Source organism: Centruroides sculpturatus, unplaced genomic scaffold (assembly GCF_000671375.1).
Source record: "Centruroides sculpturatus isolate CEXI.00-Female unplaced genomic scaffold, Cexi_2.0 scaffold208, whole genome shotgun sequence".
NCBI lineage: Eukaryota > Metazoa > Arthropoda > Arachnida > Scorpiones > Buthidae > Centruroides > Centruroides sculpturatus.
This window is the reverse complement of record NW_019385210.1, coordinates 58474-86350: the sequence shown is the minus strand read 5'-3', so window position 1 is coordinate 86350 and position 27877 is coordinate 58474. Positions and strand designations below refer to the sequence as shown.

General features: G+C 25.5%; 3 protein-coding genes across 4 annotated transcripts in view; all 3 read left to right on the top strand.

Annotated features, from left to right (window-relative positions):
- Nucleotides 1-3068: 3068 nt before the first annotated feature.
- Nucleotides 3069-13148, top strand: LOC111636167 (uncharacterized protein PFB0145c-like). The gene is made up of 3 exons (XM_023381360.1): nucleotides 3069-3090; nucleotides 3182-4014; nucleotides 12789-13148. Exons 1-3 carry the CDS (start codon nucleotides 3069-3071, stop codon nucleotides 13146-13148), a joined length of 1215 nt encoding a protein of 404 aa, XP_023237128.1.
- Nucleotides 13149-15247: 2099 nt separating this feature from the next.
- LOC111636161 lies at nucleotides 15248-26398 on the top strand. Of its 2 annotated transcripts, XM_023381355.1 has the most exons (10): nucleotides 15248-15938; nucleotides 18399-18502; nucleotides 18761-18866; nucleotides 21264-21375; nucleotides 25054-25211; nucleotides 25281-25483; nucleotides 25562-25613; nucleotides 25680-25793; nucleotides 26160-26228; nucleotides 26346-26398. In XM_023381355.1, exons 2-10 carry the CDS (start codon nucleotides 18429-18431, stop codon nucleotides 26364-26366), a joined length of 909 nt encoding a protein of 302 aa, XP_023237123.1. In that variant the 5' UTR covers nucleotides 15248-15938; nucleotides 18399-18428; the 3' UTR covers nucleotides 26367-26398. The 2 variants fall into 2 exon arrangements, with proteins under 2 accessions (XP_023237123.1, XP_023237122.1); XM_023381354.1 differs by lacking the exon at nucleotides 15248-15938 and having other exon boundaries at nucleotides 18147-18502.
- A 917-nt stretch (nucleotides 26399-27315) lies between these two features.
- LOC111636163 overlaps nucleotides 27316-27877 on the top strand; it is a 2536-nt gene continuing 1974 nt past the window's right edge. Inside the window, exon 1 of the mRNA XM_023381357.1 lies at nucleotides 27316-27510. Coding sequence (XP_023237125.1) covers nucleotides 27447-27510 — 64 coding nt within the window. The 5' untranslated portion in view covers nucleotides 27316-27446. The remainder of the gene's footprint in view (nucleotides 27511-27877) is intronic.

The following is a 27877-nucleotide window of genomic DNA, read 5'->3' as shown; positions in this document are numbered from 1 at the left end:
GTACATGTTGAATGAAGTTTGGAAAGAACTGAATCCAGATATGATTAAGTACTGCAGGTTAAATTCACAATCCTTCCTCCTGTGATAAATACTGAAATATGAGCAAGTGATCAAGACCTGCAAGACCTATTAGTGTTTTAGTGACATGGCTGATGTAATACTTGAATATACTTCTTGCAATCAAGACTGAGTGACATCATACTCCTTAAATAATGAAATTATTGAAGTTGTTTCTGATAGTATTATTGACTTTCAAGAAGCAGATGATGAAATAAATGTAGATGGTAGTAATGTTCCAACATCTGCAGAAGCTTTTGCTAATTTAGAAAAAGTTGGCTCCTCTAGCATGGAAAAAGTTTCAGACATGTTGATTGATAATCTCCAATTAAAAATATTTACAATTTTGAGAATCAACAGCAGGAAAAAGTATGGATTTTTTTTCAGTGTAAATATTTTCTTTTTAGTCTAATTTTATTTTGTTTGATGTAGTCTTATCATTAAAATATAGTAAATACAGTGGTCCAAAAACATATCTATTCTTCTTTCTTTTATACAGTGATGTGAATATCAACTTAAAAGGACATATTATGTTTCATATCTGATCTCTTAATTTGGAAACTATGGGAATAAATAAAACTTACATTAAAAAATAAGAAGAAAGTTGAAATATCAATAAAAAAAAATTATAAGAATTGAATGTCAGTGGCACTCTTAACATTTTAAAGGAAATATGATATTGAAATATTGCTTTTCTTAAAATTGTCCTACCTTTCATTGTTGATGGGTGCCTTGAAGTTTTTGGAAAATGTGAATTGTATTAAAATGTAATCAAAATATAAAATGATTTTCTACTTTGTAATAAATTTATTTCCAAATTGCAATTTTGTGAAATTTAACTGAATTTATAGATTTATATTCACAATGGAATTAAAATATAAATTAAGAATAATAAATTTGAATATATAGTATTAAATTAGTGAATATACTTACCATAAAAAATGACATTTGTGATGAAATAATTTGTCTTAAAAATTTTTTTAAGACAAATTATTTCATCACAAATGTCATTTTATAAGATGATATTTCAACAATTATTAATATAAGTGTAAAATAATTTTCATATGTGAAATTTTCAGTATTTATTTTTTAGTTTCATCTAATATATTTATGGATTTCTCATTTAATAATTGTTATCTTTATAAGTTTACTGTGTTGCATTGATTGCAATTTTTAGTACATAAAAACTATTTGCCTATAAGTTATTTTTGTTTAATTTAAATATGGGTAATTTATTAGGTGTGCAAATTGAAACGAACAATGAATTTAAAATGAAGTTACACTTTAATTATAAGGAATAGAGTTTTATACATATATTTTCTACACTGGCACTTAAAATTGTTTACATAATGTTTATTTTGATTTTTTGACATTTAAAAATTAAATGTGAATTTGCATACAAAGCATTTATAATCCTTTTGGAATTTTGATGAATGGTATGCCAAACCATATCAGTTTTTCTAGATGTCTTCCTCTCTGTGTCATATTGGATGTTTGGTTCTGTATGAGGTTAGTCTTGGTATTGATTGTCATCATCATTAATTTTGTCTTTACAATTGCCCAAAGATTCTCAATTGGATTTTCTTCTGGCCAAGTGACATCTTAGGTTCATTCTCTATCAGAAAATTCATTACTGATTTGACTTTGTGGCAAGGTGCTTCATCCTGCATGAAGACAATAATTTCTTTTCACAACTTTATCAGGAAACTAGTCAGTCATATTTTAAGGACTTTTCTATACTGGTCACATAGTACCTTCTACAATGTACTGTACAGTACAATCTTCCAGTTTTTTGTAAGATAGTTCCACCCCATTACTTTGGCTGGATTTTTAACCACCTGTGTGATATATTATAATAAAAGATGTAATGTATTTTTTACTTTCAGGTCTTTTATTTTTCTTTCAATAGAAATTGATGTGTGGATAATGATGGAAATTTACATTATCTCCCTCTATAAAAAGTTTTATTAAACTAAAAAAATCAAAGTTTTATGACTGATTACTTTCAATTTATAATTTAATGATAGCTTACCTTGCTGCTGTCATTCCTAAAGTTTTCTTGAATTTTTCTGAGCCATAGCAGACAATCTTAGCTCATAGCCAAACAAAAAGTCAGAGAGACCAGTGGCACACTCATCTCCAAATTATAGATGGTTATACTTCCATGCATCAAGTTTTATGATTGTTTGAAATATCCTTGCTGGTTCCTTTCTGCTTTGATTTTATCCATCTAGGTAAGTTCTTTTTATTTGTGGGCTTAAGCAACTATGGCTGAAACCTAAGTTTTCTTTTTTGTGACAAGTACTGCACTGATCTGGTTGACTGATTCTTGTGAAACATGAAGTTCCTTCAATATCACATTGTAAATACTTTTTTTCTTTTAATAAACATCAGGAAAGACCTTTCTTGGTGAAAGCTCTGCTGGTTTCCCATAACCTTAATTTTCACAAATCAGAACACTGACAGCAGGATAGCCTAAATAAAATAATGCAAATAATTATTATAGAGTTAGAAAAGTTGAAATATCACTAAAAAATACTTAAACTAATTACATTTTTATTAAAAAAAACTCACAAAAGAAGCTAAAATGAAATAGTTAAACATAAATTAATAGTCTGAATAAAATAGCTATTGTAAGAGTCAATGAACAAAGCTGTCATTTTTGAGAGAACTTTTATAAAATAAAATTTCTCTACCAGATTTCTAAAGAGAAAATTTACAACTATATGTAATACACCTAAGCAACAATATTGCATTGCATTGCAAAACAGCTTTACAGTTTAGTTTGTAGCCAGTAAGTAATGAAAGAAACTGGCATTGAGTCTAATAATTTGCACACCTCTGAGTATTGTATGACTATTTATATATAACATTAATTCATAAAATTAATCTCTCTAAATTATTTTTATTTTTGAAATGGTTTACTTATTTTATAATGAATCAATTATGAATTTTTCTTATAGATGTTCTTTGTATCTTGGATTCTATTAAATCTCAAAATATAATAGAACATGTACAACAATCTAGTGACCAGTCTGTACAGGATGTAAATGATAAAAATGATTTTGAACCAATTAAATTAACNCTTATTTTATAATGAATCAATTATGAATTTTTCTTATAGATGTTCTTTGTATCTTGGATTCTATTAAATCTCAAAATATAATAGAACATGTACAACAATCTAGTGACCAGTCTGTACAGGATGTAAATGATAAAAATGATTTTGAACCAATTAAATTAACAAATGAAACCAATAATGATTTAAAAAATGAGAATAATTTTGATGTTAATGAAATAGAATCAAATAATTTAAGAAATGAACAAAATGAGTTATCTGAAAAACAGTCTATTCAGAAGAATACAAATGAATCTATAGAATATAATATTTCAAAAGATATACATGATAAATTTTATCGTTTCATATCATTGAACTGTGATTCTAATGTCTCAACAGATTTATTATATGAACTAGTGGAAAATTCAAACAGAACTTCTAAAAACAAAATTAAGTGTGAAAATTCATTAGATATGGAAACAGAACTTCTTGAAGATAACTTTAATAATTTAGTTGAAGAGAAACCTAAATTTCATTTACTTAAAGATTCAAGTTATGATAAAAATATTTCTTCTCAATCTGAACCAGAGTATAAATATGAAAATGTAAATGGAAATATAGTTAAAAAAGAAGAAATTCATGAAAATATTACTAAAGAAACAGCCAAGTATGAAGAAGCTATTCCATACAGAACTGAATATTCATTTATTATTAATATGAGAGAAATAGGTATACAAGTTTGCAGTCTTCAAATGAATGAAATTGGAACTCAAATAGAAGAATCTGATAGAGAATATTTTTATAGAAAAGAAACAAATCAAAGTAATAAAATTGACATTGGAATTCAGACTGATTCAATTGAAGAAAGTATTCCAGAAAAATTACAAGAATTAGAATTGGTAAGTTATAAATGCTTTATCTTAGTAAAATTAATTTTCAAAAATTCAACACTTAGAATCTTATAGATAATTAATAAATTCTAGACTTATTTAGAAAATCAACACATGCAATTTAAATGTTTAGGTATGTCAAAAAACATTTATATCAACTTTTTTTTATTTATTTTTTACAATCTGTCCACACACACACACATTTTACTAAGAAAAAAGTTTTTAAGAGAAATATATTTGAAGCAAATGTATAAGACCTCAAATATTAAATAAAATATTTTTTTATTATATGCAAAATGTATCTATTATAAATCTTACACAAATTTTTTCTAAATATACATTAGATTGTTGATGATATATGGTATCTGCATATAAATAATGATGATAAATTTTGCAACATTATCAGATGATTGATGAAATATATAGTAGACTATTGAGGATAAAAATGTTTTGGAAACATTTTAGAATTTAAAAAACAAAAAGAAAAATTATACATTTCTGATAAGTCATCATCAGTAAATAATCTAAACATTATTGAAATTAGACAATTGGATGACCCAATTATCTAAAGGTAACTTATAATGGATCAGGAAAATGATAACCTTAGACAATATTTATTAATTGAAAATTCGTTGTTTTATAACTTGCATATAGCTAAGTCTTTGCAATTATTGTATTTATAGTAATAAGAAAATTTAAAATTACCTCTTAATAATAATGATTTTTATTGTAATATAATGAAACTATTTGTAATGAATATATAATATATAATTTTTATTTTTGAAACATAATTTAGATCAGTGGTTTCCTAACTTGATGGCTATAGCTCCTGAGAGGAATTTTTCTTATAGATGTTCTTTGTATCTTGGATTCTATTAAATCTCAAAATATAATAGAACATGTACAACAATCTAGTGACCAGTCTGTACAGGATGTAAATGATAAAAATGATTTTGAACCAATTAAATTAACAANATTTAGTATCTAATTTTAGCAGTTTCAGAAAATGGAGCTTTTACAGATAATATTTAAATATTTAATTTTGATTAATTGTTTTGCAAGATGATTATTATTATTTATATTATTGTTTATATCACTTGATAATATTGACATTTTAATAATTTTTAAAAAATATGGTTTAATAGAATTATCGCCAGATTTATCATATAATGATATTCAAAACTTTAATTTCAGTCCTGTTTTTGAATGTTTCTGAATCATGTAGTTCAGCTTCAGAAGACTTAAAACTTAGTATTCTCGTATATGAATTCTGTTATATTCACTTCATTTCCATTTTATTTACTTTTTAATTGTTTACCATTGTTCATTTTCTTTATACTGTATTTAAAAAAACTGGGTACTTAATTATATAACACTCGCCAAATAAACCATCACCAGTTCATAACCAAACAGAAAAATTCTTTACATATGTAAAATATTTATTTTACATATTTTCAATTTTAACGCAACATATTCGAATTACATAGTTAAACGAAACTTTCAAAAACATTCTATTCTACTAGCCGTTAGTTCGATATCGTCAATACCTGAGGATGTCTATTACATATAGATGAAAACGTACGTAGAAAGAATTTTTCTGTTTGGTTATGAACTGGTGATGGTTTATTTGGTGAGTGAGTGTTCATTTTCTTGACAGGTTTTATTTATATTGGTTTTAATTAATATAGTTTCTTCCATGATTCAAACAATCTGCTGGATTATTGGGCTATATTAAGGCTAATTATTATTTATTTACTTAGCAAACTGATACAACCATGATGCATGGAGAAATCATACAATGTATCTATTAATGCAAATCATAGATACATATTAACTTATAGCTACAATAGAAAGATAAATTCAATCTTAAACCTAAAAGTGGGAGAGCTGTCCAGAGAAAAAAAACAAACTTAAATAACAGTATCTTATCTATAAAAAAAAAAGAAGAATCAAATTAGTCTCTTATCCACAAATTGGATAGTCTCCCCAAATTAGCGGTAATATAGCCCAATAGATTGTTTAGCTTTAATTAAAATTTGAATTATTGGATTGAATGTTTGTAACTGTACTAATGACATTGTTTTTTTTTTTTTATCTAAAATCTTTGAAATTTACTGAAGAAAAATGTTTGATAGAAGTAGAATTTTTTAATTGCTCATTCATAAAAATTTAAATATTTTAAACAGTTTGTTCTTTAGTTTCAAGTTGGTCTTCTGAATCTGAATTATAAGTATCATTAGTTTGAAAATATTTACATTTTAAATGCTCAACTTCCTAAAAAGGAGGAAAAAATTAAAATTAGATTATATTGTTTGATAAATCAAAACTAGATAAGAAATTATTGATTTTTAAAAGTAAAATATATATTTATATTTTATTTTATATTCATGAGTACATATTCTAATATTGATAATTGAATAATTTTTCAGTTATTAAAAAAAATATTTTTATTAAAAATTCATTACATATATACAGTAAATCCCTTGCCAATTCAGACTTCTCATAACCCTGACAAATTTTTTCAAAAAAATTACATAATAGTATAAAATTTCTTGACAGTAGACATATTATAATTAATGAATGCTTTTGATATTGTGCATTATATTACTATATACTGCTGTATGTCATAAAATTCTTTTGAGCTCATTTCCTGTAATAATAAATTTAGCAGTAAAAACTTCTGTATAGAGCTGATCATGATAAATTACTGTACTGTATACCCACCTCCTCGGACAACCTTCACCTCCCATTAGTCAGAGTTAGTAGGGGTTTATTGTAATTTTTTAATTTAGATGTTATTCAATTATCAAAAAATTTTAACAATATACTGTATATATTTGTAGTCTATAAAGATTTTCAAACTGAAAAAATCATATTTTAAATTATATATGAATATTTATTTATTCTTATGTTTTTATTTTATAGTCTAAAGAAGACTACTCTTCATGTAATTGAAAATTTCATTGTAATTGATTAAATTTTTGTTAATGCAAGATAAATTTATTGATCATATGATAAATATTTTAAAGTGAAATTTGATAATTATTATTAAATTTACCTAGGATGATCCAAAAAAATTATGGACCTTTTCCTCCAAAAAACAGATTTCAGAGATCCATTAATGTGCAATTATACTATGTATTAGCTGAATTTCTTTTAAAATAAGGGGCCAAAGAAAGTAAACTTTTGCAAATTTTTTTCTTTAAAATTTTTGAAAATTAAATATTTAGTTTAATGTGAAAATATAAGAAAGTATTTCTCTGCTGTTTTACAATCTAAATATACAATAACATTAGACATAAGCTTATTACTTAAACTGTCATCATCATTTATTTTGGCAGAAAATGAAAACTGCTAAACTAAATAATAGTTTTTAGTTAGACTCATTCTAAATTACTATATATATCTAAAAGAAAATGAGCAAGTATTTATTACAATTTTTAACCATATTTTTAAAATTTATGTAATTTAAAATATATTCTCTCCACCTCAAATTAGTAGTGTCTTGCTCCTGTACATCATACTTTTCCTGTTAGCAATATAGTCATGCCAGACCAGTTATCTATCTAACTCCTTTTAGGTGGAATTTTTGAATTGAAATAATGTGATTTCCAGTTTGCATCAGAAGTTCCTATATAGTTAATCAGGGCTTCCTGCCCCTAATCTTTCTATATCTGGTCTTGACATACATATGTCTCAAGATTAAGGATACCATTCTCAAGATTAAGGAAGAACAGGCAGACAGATGGATGAAAGTTGGAATTTATAGATCTATAATTGTTTTCAAATTGCAGCCCAACTACTCACTTTCTGTTTTTAGAAAGGAATGTTTAATTATAGTAAATAAAAACATTGTGGCATAAAACAGGACACGGTTTCAAAAAACAAATAAAAACATATTATAACCTTAAACATGGCTATATCAATTAGCAAATTGTAGTAATAACAATTGTTGAATTTATGGCAATAAATGAGATTGTGGGAAATGCCACTTATAGAGTATCTCACACCTGTATGAGAGTCCTATTTTTTGCCCCTTAGGAATTAGTGCAAATACACTGTAAATTTCTATTTTTTTATCACCAACAAAACTCCTTTGAATTGAGTTTGGATGGTATGAATGTCTGGCAATGATATGTAGTAGTCTACAAGTTTATTCCTCACTGGACGAGAGATTTACCATTAGGGCCACTTAACATACATTTGATTGTGCAATACTATAAATTCATATAAATATATAATGTAAGTAATAATACCTGCATTATTGGAGTTCACAATTTTACTTTTTCAGTGTAGTGTTTGTTCTATTTTTTTGTCATTTGACAATTCATATAGGGCATTTAATTAGGAATGTCTTTTGATGCCCATATGGTGTATGCCTGCTTGTGGCAGCCCTAAACATGACATTAAATTCATGATAGAAAAAAAATAAACTATACACAACTAAAATAAATTTTACCATTTCTATGGTAAAATTATTTATTTCACACTAAAATAGCAGATTAACTCTCTCATTGTATATAAGATTAATTTTCAGAATTTTAAAAGCTAGAAAGGCATATTTGATATTTTTATATTAACATTAAAAAGATCATCTAATATATAGTATAGATGCATAATATCAGTGTTTTTTAAAACAATAAAATCTAGTAAAATAACTTTTTCTGGATCATATTATATAAAAGAAGAATGAAAGACTAAATATGACAGTAATTTAGATTATGATAATGCCATTTGTACTCTATTATAGAATTAAAAAATCTAGTTTTTCAATGTAATACTAATGGATATTGGTGCTTGATACAAGTTTTCTTGTGAAAGTCATATAATGGTAGATACTTAATTTACAACATTAGATTTATTTTTCCTTCAAATAAAAATAAACTAATTCCTGCTTCATAATTAGAGATTGTGTTTTGTTTACCTAATTATTGTGCCAATATGGAAGAATTGTATATATGTCATGTTATCAAAATACTTGTAGTTAACTTTATTGTTTGAAATTAACTTTTATAATGTTAGCTGTGATGAGATAGATATATTTATATTAATATATTTTTGAAAAATTATATAAGCTAATGGAAAATAAACTATGAGTTTGATATAATCTCATTATATCTAAGCAAGGATTACTGGAAAGTACTTGTTGACTAAGATATTGAGAAAAATATTTTATTATGCTTTGAAAACAGTCTTCCTTGAAGTACATGCTGCTAAAAAATGTCCATCTTCCAAAGTATAGGAATTGTTACAGCTTGTATATAAATGATGCAGCTTTTATTTTTATGTGATTGAAGAAAGTATTTTACCTAAGTCATTGTATTATATTATACATTTTGCAGAATGATAGATTTACTAAACCTTAATACAGATTAGATTGTATAATCTTGTATAGTTACCAATTAATTGAATCAGATTGGCATGTTCTAAACTATTATTGGATTCATCATGCCATTCCCTTAAATACTAGTTAGTGGAAAGTTTCTTGGGTCTCTATGATTATATATTGTGTACAAATATTATTATTCCTACTTAATGTGGGAATAAGATTGAAGACAATCTTAAATAAAATGAATAAGTTAGATAAGCTTTATTTATATTCACATTGGACCAAAAAAATGTTATTCTCTGACATCAGATCATTTGCTCGAATATTTATTTGAAGGCAAACAAAAGCTCATTCAAACAACTATAAAGAAGAGTAGCTTACTATGCAATTATTTAAAAGATATAATCAGTTAATATTTTTAAACTTAGTAATAATCACTCATTAGAATTCACATTAATATTTAATAACATCTCTCAGGTTTTAAATTGGTCTGGTGGTTGTTGCATTGCAGAACCAAGTTCTCAACATTGAGATAGACATAAAAGATGCCATATTACTCTTCCAGCTTTCAGTTTACTGAAATGACAAACTTTTCTAGTTTAAATTTGTCTATATTGAAAAATTTCCTTACAGTATTTATTTTTAAAGAATATATGCCATAATCTATTTGTGAAGATAAATCATGACCTAAAAACCAAGCCATTATAGTATTTTAAATTATAATTATATAATTAGTACCAAAAAAGCTGTTGTAAAAGTTGTCATTAAAATGATATAAAAACAATCCTCATTATTTCAAAATTTTGCTAAATCAGTCTTAGAGGTGGTATTCATTTCAAACACATTAATTAAAATGTGAATTTAAAAACTGTTAAGATTATAATCAGTTAACTGTCATAAGATTATGAATGATGCAGTATATGTGAAATGTGGAAACAAGTTTTTTATAATTCATGTATCTTATTTGTATAGAAAATTAGTAAGATTACTAACAGAAATTCTACTTTTGATTTTGACTAGTAGAAATGATAGCTTGCTTTTGATTGTAATTAGTCAATAAAGTTTCAGAATGAAATTGTTAAATATCTCTGAATTAATGGACAAAGAAAAATATGAAATGTTGATATTGGCTTTCCTGATTGAACATGTTTGGAATTATTGTTCCTATCAATCACTGTAAAAGAAACTGGTAGTGTTATAGAGAAATAATAGTGAAAGGATTTGTCTATATTAAAACGTTACTTAGTGATTAATACAAATGTATTATTTTGTAAATGATATATATAGTTAGTTGTAAATAAAGATGTTTTATTTTGAGATGTTTGAAATCTTGAGTGTTGAGTATGTGACTTTCAATTAAGCTTAGACATTTTAATTATAATAAAATTCAAATAATTGTGATACTTCTAAATTTATTTTTATTTGATTATAAGTATAACTGAAATAATTATGAAATTTTTCTGTAATTTGAATAAAGTATTGGTATGAATATAGCAGACCTGTAGCATAATGAATACGAAATTATTTAAGAGCAAAAAGTTTTGCTTGTTATTTGATTCTAACTTCTGTATTATCTTTGCAAATATTTTATTTTATATATCTTTTATAATAGCTAATATTGAACTAAACATTCATAAAATAAAATAGAAAAAATATTCACTCCATAGTTTTTTATCCTGTATTAGTGTTATGGTAGATCTCTAAATTCAAATATTAAAGTTTGGTGTGATTAATATTTTTATTGATTAAAAGACTCTTGTCATATCAAAAAGAACTTTGAAAGGATTTTAATAATAAATCAAGTGCTATTAAATAATACTACTATCAGCATGCTACAGATCTAACAAAGTCTTATTAAATAGGAATTTAATGTTATTAAAATTTTATCCAATTATATTTTTGATTTTTTGTCTATATTGAATTTTATTTTTCTTTGCTAGCTTACCTAATTATACAATTATTACGTAATTTATTTCTATATTCTGTGATATACTAATACAGTATTTAGGATTAACTGTATTAAATTACATTTAAATATTTATAAAGTAAACTAAATATGACAATTTTTTTATTTACTATGATTAATGAATTGCAGATTAAATAAAACTTATGACTTACCAACCAATCAACCGGTGTGAATAATGTTTAAGTAACGAAATCCTTCTGGTGCACTTCTGGGCACTACTTCTTTAAGTGAGTAATCCTTCTGGGCACTTCTTCCAGTCTTCTTCTTTCTCCGATTTGGTCAATTCTTATTTCAAGTAGGCTGGCCATTGACATTCAATAACCAGCCTACTTGAAATAAGAATTGACCTGAAGAAGTGCCCAGAAGAGGTAATGAAAACATTCGTCACTTAAACATTATTCACACCAGTTGATTGGTTGGTGAGTCATAAGTTTTATTTATATCCCAGTGTTGTGCAGTTAAACATTCTATGCAGATTAAAATAGTAATCTGTGATTTTAAAAATATATATCAGAAAATCATAGGAAAAAATTCACTTATGAAATGGAATAGCAATTTTTAAATTAAAAAATATTACTCAAAATGAAAAGTTTAAACTATAATTCAATAATAATTTAAATAAGAAAGATAAAAATAAGTATGATGAAAAGTGCAATTATAAAATCAAGTAATATGAAGATAGAAGGCTTAGAATCTCAATCTAGATGCAACAATGATTATAAAGATTGTTCATTCATGTCAGCATTGTTTCCTAAATGAATTCCATATTTGTGAACAGAAAACTAATAATTTGATGCTATTTCATAAAAGAATAAAGCTTTCTTGCACAGATAGCAGTAAGCTCTGTACACATCCAAACATAAACAATATAGTGTCTTTTAGGCCAGCTGTCCAGCTTTGTAGTTACACCAATGATGGATTATTGTAAGGGATCTCTTTATGTAAAGGATTACATAGATACAACTGAATTTTCTATATGTAGTATTGAAAATATTCAAGAATATAATCATTAAATTCTAGTTTATGCTTTTATGTATTATATTTTAACATGAAGATGGTTTTATAATAGGTCATTTTAGATATATAATAGGTTTCCATTTGATAATCCATTGATCAAAAATTGCAATATTCTATTAAAATTAAATTTGTCTGTAAAAATAACAATAATTAAATAGTTTCTAGGATTTTACAATAAAAATTTACATTAAAATTTATTATGCATTATATCTAATTATGCATAATAATTCAGTTACAATTTACTCTGTACTTGTCAGCCTATGTCCATAATATACATCACTTATTAACAAAAACCTATAACTACAATAGCATTGGACTTACTAGATTCTTTAGACACAGCTTGATGAATTAAGACAACAGTTACCTCCAAAATAAATATGATATTGATGTTTTCATGACTGGTATTTAATGTTTTGTTTATATTAAGAATTTTTCAATCCCTTACTATTGAAATTTCCTTAAACTTTTTAGACTGTGGCTGAAATGAAGGATGTTAAAAAACAACATATGAATGTGGCATGTGATATGGCTGATAAATTAAATTTAATATCATTAAGAGAAAGTGAACTTAAAGCCAAATTAAAAGAAACAGAAGAAGAGAAAGTAAGAGAATTGGAGTTAATAAAATCAGAATGGAACGAATTAGAAAACAAATATAAAGAAGAAATTCTTGCGTGGCAAAAAAATGCCGAAAAGCAAAGTTATGTCATACATCAACTTCAGATCCATTTTGAACAAGCACAGCATTTAATTTATGAAAAAGATGTAGAAATAACTGAAATGCAAAGAATAATTTCAGGCAAGTTTTCTATTAAATTATTAGTATTATAGCCGTTTCTAGCCCGATAAATCGGCTTTGGTTGATGTAAAGATTTAAACGTATCGGGTGTAGTAAGGATGTTTTATTACTTCAATGAAAATATACTTACAACGATATCAATTGTCCGTTAGTGTATTCAATGCGTTCATCTTTGATTTTGCAATATTCAACATTAAAGTCTACCGCTGTCCCGAATACTGAAAAGTAAAATTCAGAAGATAATTAAACATTTAAACAAGTACATAAATTAATTTTCCAAAGTAACGGTTTAATTTAACGCTTATTTTATTTTTAATTTATCAGAAATAATGAGGTTCAAATGCATTTCTTCTAAAATCANATTTTTATGGAAAATTATATAAAATTGTAAGTTAATTTTAAATATGCAAATGAAATAATATATATCATGACTTAGCAAGAAAAATTATCAACTATTGGAACTAGATGCTTAGAAGAGAGACATCAACAAAGGTTAGAAGAATTCCAAAATAGAATAAGTCAGATAGAAGATGGTCTTTATTCTATTGGTATGAACTTTTTCTAATTTGTAAATTTTAATCATGTAGAAAATTAAAATTTGTTATTTTTATAAATTCAATTTTGAATAAAAATATTACATGTTATATAAACCAAAAATTTATTACAATTTTTGGCTTATATAACATTCATCTTTTGTATAACATTTATATAACATTAACTTTTGTAACAATTCATCACAATTGAAAATTTGTTGTGGACAATATCCTTCTTTTTTAATGAATTCTTCAAATTTGAGACAGAACTTCTCAGCTTCTTTTTTATCTGCACTAGCAGACTCACCATGGATTAACACATGTTTAATGCCAGATCTTCTAAACTTTGCAAACCATCCAGTGGTAGCCTTGAATTCTATCTCGTTATGTGATGAATGTGGCATTTTTCTTTATTTGTTTCTTTAGTTCTTCAAAAATTTCTCTAGCTTTCTCTTGAATGATAGTCATACTAGTTACATCTCTTCATTTCTCTTTCTTTTATCCAAATTAAAAGCAATCTCTCCATTTTTTTTAATGAATGGCACATCTTTGTTTCTCAGATGTGATTTTCATTACTCCTTTAGCTGCTTGCATCTTCTTGATTACAGTAGAGCGTCAGTTATCCGAAAGTCAATTATCCGAAACGTCAATTATCCGAAAGAATTCCAGTGGGCAAATTTAAATTTTCGCCAGTTCTGTGGCGCTGTGAATCTTTGGCTATGTCTTGGGCTACTCAAATATTTTACATTTTTTATACTAAATTAACTTCTGAAGTATAATTNTTTTATAAATGTATAATATACTTTTAGATTTTGTGAATTAAAAAAAAAAGGAGAAAAGTACAAAAAGTTTTGACTCAAGCAATTTTCTATGGAATGTTATTGAGGATGATATTGAGCACCCTTAATAACATCCTCCATTCCATAACACACAACATTGCATGCACCCTCAATAGCATATATGCTATTGAGGGTGCATGGAAATACTGTACTTTCACTGATGCTATCTCACTGACTGAAACATTATAGTATGTATTTAAAAACTACAGAAATATAAAAAAAAATGACTTTTTGATTAGTTTCTATTACTTTTTAAATATAATGCTGTTTGCTTATTGTTTTATTATGTCTAGAAAATATTATATTTTTCAACTTTATGATATGTATTAATGTATGCAATAATAAAAATAGCAATATATGAAGAATTAATGAACATTATCAGTTGTACTGCAAATATGTTCAACATAATCTCATCCTGTTGAAGAGATAATTTCAGGCAGTTATAAAAATTACAATTCATGAAAAATAATAACAGTATCATACTATATATTTCATAGACATCAAAATCTAGAGATTTTTAATACCTGTTACCCAAATCAGTTTTTGTAGTGTTAATATCAGAAAGAAATAGCAATATTGTATTTATAAAATTTGTTCAAATTGTGCATTTAATCAATTTATAAAAAAATAAAATGCATTTTTTTTATAAATTGATTAAATGCATACAGAAATACTTATCAAAATGTGATAACATTTAGTGATGATTTAATGAAATAATTATGGAAACTGTGTTTTTTAATGCTATATTGTATTGAAACTAGTGGATAGAATATCGTGTGGGAGTTGTACTAAAAAATTATTATTAATGATAAATGACAATAACAATGATCATTTCTTAACATCCCAGTAGAACACTTTACTATTGAGATGCAATTGTATGATTTGAGAATCACTAACTTCTGGTTTGACAATAAATAAACAATACTAAAACATAATTAAAATAAATAAAAGTTATTGTTGTATATTTGTCTTGTAGAACTTCTACAGTTATTGTTGTAATAATCATTATTACGTTTCTAGAAAATACTACAAATCAGTGATATTTACTAAGGACTTAATAATGATTATTGTAATAATATATAACAATATATTTTTATACAGTGATGTCTATAGATTATCATAACTTTCTGTATCTGTAGTTAATGTGAAGCTGTTTGGAGGATATCCAGTATATTTTATCAAAAGTAACAGCTATAATTTTGATAATGAGGATAAAGAATAATTATACTAGTTGTACCATAGTGTATGTTTTGTTGTTATTTCTAATAAACATAATAAATGAAACAGTTCCAATGTTGTGATAACACTTGGTATTTATGATGAACACTATATATTTTAGTGTTCTGTTTTGCAACAATCCATTATTTAGGCTTCTTTAATTGAACAAAATTTTAAGTTGCTTTTACTTAAATAAAAAATTGATAGATCAAAAAATACTTAATATATAACAGTAAGTTTAAAATATGCTTTTATCTAAATTATACCATTTTGCATATTTAGTTATTTAAGCTTAAGTATTTCTTTGAAATTGAGAGTCACTGCAGTGACTTCCCACAAAATAAAAAGTGTATATATTTTCAGAAAGCAAATTATCTTGTAATGTTTTTTAAAACTTATTTTTTATATAGAAATTAAAGATAATTAGTGATTTAATATTATAATTTTTTGAATCTTAAATGAGATGAAACTCATATAGATGTATTAAAAAGCTTCTTACCTGTATTACTAATTTACAAAAAAACGTAGTTAATTAGCACTACTGAACCAGGCTTATTATACTCCTAGCATATTTAATTAACCTTTCCAAAATGCATTTCAGCTTTACTGGCCTTTTCAATTGGATAACGCACAAAAATCAGATTGTATGGTGACTATTGCCAACATACAATATACCTTAGAAGTACAATAGTTGCAAATAATTAAGTTTATTAAGTTATTATAAGAAAATTAAGTTATTCTGTCTCCACCACATCTCACATCCACTCGCACCACAGAAGAAAAGAAAATAACCACAACAATAAAGAAGACAAAAGGACTATTCCCAACGTTTTTTCTTCTTGGACTTGTATAGTATAGTATTGTTACAGATTTAGATATAACTTATATTTATAATAATAATTTGCAATTATTGTACTTTTAAGGTATATTGTGATGTTGGCAATAGTCACCGTAGACTCTGATTTTTGTACGTTATCCAATTCAAAAGGCCAGTAAGGCTGAAATGAATTTTGGAGAGATTAATTAAATATGCTAGAAGTATAATAAGTCTGATTCATTAGTGCTAATTAAATGTTTTTTTGTCATATAGATATATTTTATTTTTTTGTTAAATTTTATTTAACAATAAATAAAATTTTGATATATTAAATGTATGTTTTTTACATGGTAGTCTATATTAATTCTAAACATACACAAAAAACAAACTACTGTGCAAAAAATATACTGTAATGAAATAGAATCAATACAGTGTGATCCTGATTTATGATATGTAAGAATTTTGATACAACAAATTATTTTTATTTTGTCTCTCCTCTTGATTTATGAGATGACATATTTAATAACAATCAATGACCAATATTTATGAGAATGCAATATAATAATCACAAGTGCAATGAGATTTAAATCTATGCAAAGCTAATTTGATGGAAATTTTCATTTTCTTTGAATTATTTACAATATATATTTGTTAAGATTGATCTAATGTGATTGTGCAGTTTAGTGAAATTTTTATCTCTGGATTACAATTTCATTAATTAAAAAATATTTTAATGTATTTTACTAGTATTTTTGCTTATGTATTGTCTTAACTAACTTCCTTTTTCTTACCATTAAATAAAGAAATGTTTTATAACTTTATATTCATTTAGCTCATTGGGCTGCAATTTGAAAAAGTTGTAGACCTATAAATTTCCATTGTAATCTGTCTGTTCATCTGTCTTTCCTTAATCTCAAGAACAGTGTTAGATAGGTGAAATTCAAGATCAGATATGGAAAGCTTAGGAGTAGGAGGCCCTGACTAACTATATATGAACTTCCAATGCAAACTGAAAGTCATGTTACAGTAGAGCGTCGTTTATCCGAATCAATTGGGGACTGAGGTGGTTTGGATAACTTATTTTTTGGATAACGAATCATGTACGAAAAAATATATTAATTTATCCCATGTTGAAATTTCTCTCCGTTGCATGTCGCTTTGCTTTGAATTTTCGTCGATGTTAAGCCTAACGAAGACTATTGTATCATTAAAAATTATTTTTTTATTTTGTACAAACAAAATAAATTTATTGAAAAATATAAAAACAATAAAAAATTATACTTCAGATGTTAATTTAGTATCAAAAACGTAAAATATTTGAGTAGCCCGAGAAATAGCCGAAGATTGCAGAGCCACAGCACTAGCGAAAATTTAAATTTGCCGACTGGAATGCTTTCGGATAAACGACGCTCTACTGTATTTCAATTCAAAAAGGTTTCCCATAAGGAGTTAGATAGATGACGGCATGACCCTGTTGCTAACAGGAAAAGTATTATGTACAGGGGCAAGACACTACTAATTTGAGGTGGAGAACATATATTTTAAATTAAATGAATTAAAAAAAATGATTAAAAATTGTAGCCCAGCATTGTGATAATGTCACAATAAATAATTGCTCATTTTGTATTAGTTCTTTTTGTTTAAGTGAATAAATAAAACTGATGATTAGGTTAATGTTATTTGGGAAACTTTGGTAAGGTGATTGACTTATGCTGAAACAAAAGGTTATTTTGTGCAAAGAAACAATGAAGAAAGCTTTACCCTGTTTATGAGATTGTAATTTATGAGTTTTCAGGAACTCATAAATCAGGTTACACTGTATATTAAAACATTTCATTTAAATGAAATAATTCTTTTTATACTGTTTTAACATAGAAAAAAGAAAATCACATCAAGCGATTACAGATGGAAAATGCTCAGTTTAGAGCTGGAGTTGAGGGAAAAGAAGCTGTGATATTAAAACAAAGAAAGGAAATTAGGCAAATATTTTTCACACTTCACTCAGTTAAATGTTGCTTGAGCATGATTATTTATGCACTAATTGTAATTAGCAAAATTTATAATTACAGCATGCTTCAGTTTGTATTAGTTTCTATGCAGTGTCCAAAATATATTTAGATATAAATTAAAACATAATATAATTATTTTTAACAATGCAATTTATGTTTCTTATCATATGTTATAAGATAGAATATAAGATTAAAAAAATAACAGCACACAAATCTCTCTTCATTCAGGCAGTTTAATGCAAGATTACAGAGATTAGAGAAAGATTTACGAATGAAAGAAGAAATAATTAAGAAACTAAAAAATAGAGTTGATTTTAATATTTCACAAACAGAGGTAAGTACTGTTTGTTCATATATTCATTATTAAAATTGTTATAAATATGATTATAATAATGTTCTGGCCAATGATTGCTGAATACTTTTGTGATAATCAATAAAAAAAAATATCAGATACTTTCACTTCTGTAGGCATACATACATAAGTCAAATTCAAAATTCTTACACTATATTCAAAATTCTATTTGAAATAAATTTTTTGAATTTATATATTTTTATTTTTTCATGGTTTTCAGTTTTAGATATGTTTATATTTTCCAAAACTTTTAGAAACTTTAATACTGTAGATTAGTTGTATCTGAACATATTTGATACATCACTTATGAATGATAGAAATAGGCCTTCTTTTAGTATTTGGAATATACAAAATATTTGTTATCTGCCTTCCTATATATAACTTGTGTGAAATTTGGCCTGTCAGTTAAAAGTTTGAGCATCATTGCTGTACATAAATAATGTCATATCAAATTCAGTTCTTAAAAAAATACAAAATATTAATTTTTAAGTTATTCTACATAATTATTGTAATAATTAATAATTAACACCCAGAACTCAGAATTTTTATTATTTAAATAATCCTTATACTCTAATTATGACTAAGATTATTTTTTACATGATAAAATTATTCTAGTAACAAGAACTGGATGATAATTTGTTATGACTAAATCAATTGTGTTGAATTGATTTAAACTGAATTGAACTAAAGATTTACTAATATATTATAAAAATGAATATTATTTCATTAGTCAATAAATTTATGTACTATGGATTCCTTTAGAAAATTGCAGATAATGAATATAATAGAGATGAAGATAATGCAGAGATTTTGAAAGTTAGAGTATTTAGTTTGTTTGTAGAAACTATCATATATGATGTTTCAATTTATCACTGTAATGAATTTTAAGATAAACTAAACTGCAAGATTTATTTAAAAGCAAAAATTGTAACAAATGTTTGAGCCATAACATCTTGTTTGGTATTACCCTAAATCTTGGGGTAATACCAAACAATGTAGACACAAGTTTGTTTTAATTTTGGATACAGAAGTCATATAGGTAAGCTGCTGACCATTTCTTCCATGACACTACAATAGTTTAAGGGTTGTAAATCATAAAATCAATTATACTTATTTATTTCATCATTCTATATGCTTCATCAGTATATATAGAAAGATAACAGGAATCAACTTATTTCAAAGTAAATGCAAGCAGAAAATTATAAGAAAAATGGCAGAAACACAATCACCCAAGTCATGTAACTGATTGGTGTTAGAACCAGTGCTAAAAGTTCATGCATATTTTGTACATGGTTGTACTTGTCATACATATCATGGTTGTACTTATTGCTGTGCATTCAAAATCTTAAAAATTAGGTTATTTCTGAACATCAAGTCATAATGTTTCATTCCAGAAATGGCATAATTCATTATTTTCATCATAATCAGAAATATATAAATTATAGATGATAATTAGCATACAAGAAATAATATACATATGAACATGACTTGAATAATTTTTATCAAGTAATATTTTGTAAATTTCTTAATATTAAATTACTTTCTGGATATTGAAAGCATATCAATAGTCAGCAATCAAGCCATTCCTATATAAAATTAATTTAAAGCAGAAAAAAATAAGTACTTTTTCTGCTTTCAATTAAATAAACAAATTTTAAAGTAAAAAAGTATATTTAAATTGTTTTGAGAATTACTAGGAAAAAAATCATACACATTATATCATAAATTTAGGAATTATTTTAACATTTGTTAAAAATAATTCATAACTTTTTATAATAACTTCAGATATTTTTCTTGTTATAACTTACTTATTCAGTAGTACTTCTGATTTTTAAATTTAATTAACAGGCCATTTAATCAAAAAAGCAATTTACAATTATATATTGAAAAGTAGACATTATTTTCATTAATTTTAGAAATTCTATATATATATATATATATATATGCGATTTTTATGAGCAGATTAGTGAATGATTAATAGGATTAATTTTATATTAGTAAATGGAGGCTCGATCTAATATCAAATATACATAAATAAAAATTTATTTTAAAAAAATTAACAAGCTGCATTAAATTAGTTACAGAACAAAACTTATTTTCAGTCTAAACTAAAATTTTGTATAGTAATAGCATATAATAAATTAATAAACTAAATTATTAAAATGGTATAAAAGGATAGTTTCTTGAAGATGTCATAAAATGTATTTAGAATGTATATATTAAATCAGTTTTTAATCTTCAGATCTGATATTAATAATCGGATAATTTGAAATATATTTAATAGTAAATATTTATTAAACTGATATTTTTATGGAAAATTATATAAAATTGTAAGTTAATTTTAAATATGCAAATGAAATAATATATATCATGACTTAGCAAGAAAAATTATCAACTATTGGAACTAGATGCTTAGAAGAGAGACATCAACAAAGGTTAGAAGAATTCCAAAATAGAATAAGTCAGATAGAAGATGGTCTTTATTCTATTGGTATGAACTTTTTCTAATTTGTAAATTTTAATCATGTAGAAAATTAAAATTTGTTATTTTTATAAATTCAATTTTGAATAAAAATATTACATGTTATATAAACCAAAAATTTATTACAATTTTTGGCTTATATAACATTCATCTTTTGTATAACATTTATATAACATTAACTTTTGTAACAATTCATCACAATTGAAAATTTGTTGTGGACAATATCCTTCTTTTTTAATGAATTCTTCAAATTTGAGACAGAACTTCTCAGCTTCTTTTTTATCTGCACTAGCAGACTCACCATGGATTAACACATGTTTAATGCCAGATCTTCTAAACTTTGCAAACCATCCAGTGGTAGCCTTGAATTCTATCTCGTTATGTGATGAATGTGGCATTTTTCTTTATTTGTTTCTTTAGTTCTTCAAAAATTTCTCTAGCTTTCTCTTGAATGATAGTCATACTAGTTACATCTCTTCATTTCTCTTTCTTTTATCCAAATTAAAAGCAATCTCTCCATTTTTTTTAATGAATGGCACATCTTTGTTTCTCAGATGTGATTTTCATTACTCCTTTAGCTGCTTGCATCTTCTTGATTACAGTAGAGCGTCAGTTATCCGAAAGTCAATTATCCGAAACGTCAATTATCCGAAAGAATTCCAGTGGGCAAATTTAAATTTTCGCCAGTTCTGTGGCGCTGTGAATCTTTGGCTATGTCTTGGGCTACTCAAATATTTTACATTTTTTATACTAAATTAACTTCTGAAGTATAATTTTTTATTGTTTTTATATTTTTCAATATATTTATTTTGTTTGTACAAAATAAAAAAAATAATTTTTAAAGATACAATAGTCTTCGTTAGGCTTAACATTGATGAAAATTCAACGCAAAGCAACATGCAACGGAGAAAAATTTCAACACAGGATAAATTAATATTTTTTTTTGTACATAATCAGTTATCCGAAATATCGATTTTCCGAACAACCCCAGTCCCCAATTGATTTGGATAATCGACGCTCTACTGTATATCTTTCTTAGTTAAGATTGTGCCTACTGTAGACCTGTTCAAGCCAGGCAAGATCAGACATCTTCTACTCACTCTCTACCTTGGCTATTATTGCTTGCTTGGTTTCTATGGTGAGTACAGTTTTTGACACTCCACTCTTTTTAGGCTCCATCAGTTTCTTTTTTAAATAAATAGTTCAGAAAAGCACTTACAAAAATTCAGATAACAGAAATCAACTAGCATACAAAAAATTATGTAAATGTGAGTCCTGGATGGAATTTGAAATTTGGTATTAAAACATTAACGAATATCTGATGGGACAGTTAAACTTTCACCTTTCGAAAATAAAAACTGACACAAAACTTAATGAATGCCAACAGTCTCGCAAACACTATAAAAAATTATTTCTGTCAGAAAGGTAAACAAAAGGCTGGAATTACAAAGGAGAGTTTCAAAGTTTGGAGGAATAATATCCAATTGGTATCAGGTTGAGTATTGATGTCAACATTGTTCATGCTCTGAAAGGTTTCAAATTATCATCTGGAGACAAGGGAAGACCAATCCAGTATTCATAATTTTACATCATTTCTTGTGTTTGTTCTGTAAGATGTTCATTATATGAACATGTGTTTGAGTCCAAACTGTTCATTAGCCAATCACCCACTGTATCTATATAGTAAAGCTACATTGGTCTGACTCATTCATTGACATGAAATGTTTGAGTAGAAACAGACTTATATGCACTATTTCATTTTTCTACAAGAAAAGGAAATATCAAGTACTAGAAAAAAGTCATTTTAGATCCTACAAGATGCCAGAGTTTTGCCAACACCTCATAGACTATCACAATCCCGCTTGACAATTAACTCAACACTATCTCCCTATTTTAATTTTTTTTTTACTAATTTGCTCAGAATTATTTTAGAATTAGCTTAGAATTATTTTATTTAATAAATAACAGTGCTTTCATTTTATTTTATCATTGATTATTCTTCATTAGAGTTTTTAACTATTATTTATCAGTTATTGTTTAAACAATTATTATAAGTGTATTAATTAAATATTTGTTATAAATTACAATACAGATGTTGGGGTTGGGGTACATATTATATTTATACTTTTAATCAGTTTTGAAGTTTCCTAATTTGATTTTTTTTTTAATATAATCTGCTTAATGATATTAGAGTTTTAGAATAATAAATCTTCATGTTTGACCTTATTGCATTCTCATGTAAGTACAGTACTGTACAGTACCTTTATATATTGATAAAAATATATTTTGTTAGGGATTTTCTGTATTTGTATATCTTTTATATTCCTTCTTGTTATTTCAATATAAAAGTTTTTGTAATTCTCTTTATGTTATTAATATGAAGAATAAATCACATAATAGATGCATGAAGAGTAATTTATTTTTCAGAAGACTTGAGACAAAAATTATGAAAAATAAACTCACTCTCTTACATTTTAGTCTTTATATTAATTTCAATTAAATTTGTTTATTACTTCTTTTACTTTTATTTAAGATCTGATAGCAAGAAAAACTACAGTAGAGCATCGATTATCCAACTCAATTGGGGACTGGGGTTGGTCGGATAATTGAAAAGTCGGATAACTGAAAAGTATGAAAAAATCCATTATTAGTGTAGTATATTATTATATCCCATGTAANCAGATGTTGGGGTTGGGGTACATATTATATTTATACTTTTAATCAGTTTTGAAGTTTCCTAATTTGATTTTTTTTTTAATATAATCTGCTTAATGATATTAGAGTTTTAGAATAATAAATCTTCATGTTTGACCTTATTGCATTCTCATGTAAGTACAGTACTGTACAGTACCTTTATATATTGATAAAAATATATTTTGTTAGGGATTTTCTGTATTTGTATATCTTTTATATTCCTTCTTGTTATTTCAATATAAAAGTTTTTGTAATTCTCTTTATGTTATTAATATGAAGAATAAATCACATAATAGATGCATGAAGAGTAATTTATTTTTCAGAAGACTTGAGACAAAAATTATGAAAAATAAACTCACTCTCTTACATTTTAGTCTTTATATTAATTTCAATTAAATTTGTTTATTACTTCTTTTACTTTTATTTAAGATCTGATAGCAAGAAAAACTACAGTAGAGCATCGATTATCCAACTCAATTGGGGACTGGGGTTGGTCGGATAATTGAAAAGTCGGATAACCGAAAAGTATGAAAAAATCCATTATTAGTGTAGTATATTATTATATCCCATGTAATTAGTATATTAGTATATTGCTATTAACCTAGTTTGCGTTGAATTTTCATCAATGTTAAGCCTAACAAAAATTTTTAAAAAATAATAGTCGTCGCTAAATTTTTAAAAAATAATAGTCGTCGTTAAAAATTAGAAAATTAAGCCTTGTTTAAATACTGGCTCCCTTTCATTGTCAAGCCAGTGTTGCCAGCTAAAACACGTAAAAGTACTACTAAAGTAGCCAAGACATAGCCAAATATTATAGCGCCACATCACTAGCGGACATTTGAATTTGCCGACTAGAACACGGTCGGTTAACCGAGGTGACGGTTAATCGGGGGTTGGATAATCGATGCTCTACTGTATTTTAATAAAACAGTTTTGTGTGAATTCAACTTTTTGCTAAACAAACAAATAATTTGAAAACAACTTCTTTTACAGATGATTCCAAAGAAAATTTTGATATGAATATTTTAAATCCTTTAAATGAATGGAAGCACGATAATCATTCCTTTAGCACTAGTAATTTAGAAGTTATTCAAGAGCAACCTTTTAATGAAATCTTTTTATATGATACAATTAAACAATGTGAAGAAACTGTAAGTTGTTCAAGATTCTGTGGATTAATTTATCACGCATAATATTAAATATTAGTTTTCTTTTTTTAGTATTTGAATCTTATAAATTCATTAGCTCATTCGCTTGGCATAACAGAACTGGAAGGTGCGGTATCTCTTGCAATTGTTCCTCATATGGAATGGAATGTATTAATTAAAGAAAGGAAAAAAGATCATAAACGTTTTATTAATGCAATTGAAGTACTCAAAACTCTTGCTCAGAATGAACTTGTTGATCAAGAAGAACATTTTAGGTTTATAATATATTCTAATAAAAATTACAGAAAAATATTAGCATAACTACCAGTAATTAAAATTTATTTTTCTTATAGAAGCTTAGAAAATCAACTACATTCAGCTACTCATGAAATAAATAGATTAAAAGTAAGTTAGTTTAAAAATTAAAATTTACTTTTTTCATTAAGTATTTGTAATTAAATATTCACACAGGAAGAAAATAAATTGAAAATGAGGGAATTGAAAGAAGCTGAAAAAATATTGAAACTAACTCGTAGGAGTCTAGAAAGAGAAAGATTGATTAATTTAGCCATAAAGCAGAACAGAGTATGTATATGCAATGTTGAATACTGAAATAAGTTATGATTCTAAAAGAATAAATTGTTACAAGTAATTAAATAAAATTCAATTCATGCTTTGTTGAAATTATATACTTAAAATAAAGTATAAATTTGTCCCTATGTGTTGCAGAATAAAATTTTCTGAAATTGAAAATTAGCAGATAATTTACCATTCTTCATGGATTTAATTTATATTTAGTGATGTCAATATTTAGTTGTTAATACAAGTGAAATATTTATCTTAAAAGAACCAATTAAATAGCTTTGTTTTCTATAGTTGCTTGTAATCAATTTTTCTCATCTATAAGAAATATTTTGTTATTTATAACAACAAAATGTATTTTAAATTTAGAAAAAGTTGGAACAGTTGACTGCTAAAATAATTTTACAGAAAGAAGATGACATGTTGAAAGTTGAAGAGGTATTAAGATTTACATTTATTAGTTTTTTGTGTTTATATATATTTACTTTATAAAAATGATAGCTTAAACAAAATTTGTAATACTTTAAATAAATTAGAATCTTGAAATATTTTTAGAAAACTACTTCTTTTAAATAGAATATTAAGAAGAAAAGAAAAGAAATAAGTAAGACAGAAGAGAAATTAGAAAATATTGAATCAAAACTTGTAAGTGGATATTTTCTTTGTTAGCCTTTGTGTTAAATAAAACTTTTAAGATAAAAATTTTAATTTACAGGCTGCAGATGCCAAAGTAAAGAAAACTTAATAAAAATAAAATCAGACAATTCCAGTTAACAATCCAATATTTTAGAAAATTTTAATATTGAGAGATTATTGCTAATGTGTGCTGTTTTATAAATTTTGTTATGTATAAAAAGTTCTATATACAGTATATATACAATATAAAGTCTTTTGAAAGCTGTTTAAATTATATATAAGTATTGTATTTAAATTATGAATGAAATTTTTTAATATGCTATTTATTATAAAATTAATTTCCTAATGTAAATAAACTTCTCCTATAATAATTTTCATACAAATGCCTACACAATAAAAGATACTTTGAATTTTACAAATATTGCATTATCTTCATTCATTTAAAAGACAGAGGTTGATGTTTATAAACAATGTATGAATGAACTTGTAAAATTAATTTTTATTAAGTTTTGACTTGTTATTGAAGTGAAAATTTGAATTCAAGCTATTTATTGATATTGTGCAGTTGTCTTAGCATAATTTATCAAAGGAAAAATACTATTTTAATTGTTTTTAATGGGTATTTTTCTCACTACTATGTTGCAAATTAAATATTATTAAGATAAACAGTAAAATTTTGCAAGTAATTATTATTAAGGTGCATTTTAAATTTATATGGACATGAAAAAATTAAAGTGAAACCCAAATTTGCTGCATTAAGTGACAAATGTTTTATTAAAAATAACATGGATTTACATGTTTCCACACTGCAAAATAAGAATTTTAATCAAACATTAACATTTTTTTACTGAAAATAATATTTTTGAAAATTTTGTACAAAAAACTGTTACATATTTATCTGGACAGGTACTCATTTCTTGACTTACATAGAATATTGTTTAGTTTCAAGCATTGAAATATGCAAATTAGCTTACATATCTAATTGTAATACAAATTCTTTATGTTGTTCAACATTCTAAAATGGGTAGAACAAAGAATTTATCTGATTATGAAAAAGGGCAGATTGATGCCTATAAATCACAAGGCAAGTCAATAAAAGAAATTGCAGCATATATAAGTTGTCCAAAATCAACTGTTGGTGATTATTTATCAAAAAGACGTGGCAAGGATGTACCAAAATTCAAGACAGGTCCAAAACCCAAGATTACACCTTGAGATTGTAGACAAAACATGAAGGTTTGCTCCACAAAACAAACATCAGTAAGAAAAATAAAACAAGAATTAGACTTGCCTTGTAGCAGCACAACAGTGTGGAGAGTTTTAAATAAATCTCCAATGTTAAAATTCAGAAAAAAAGCTGTAATGCCACCACTTTCATTAAAGCACAAAAGTGACAGACTTGATTGGGCACAAAAACACATGACATGGTCCAAAGAATGGATTGAAGTTTT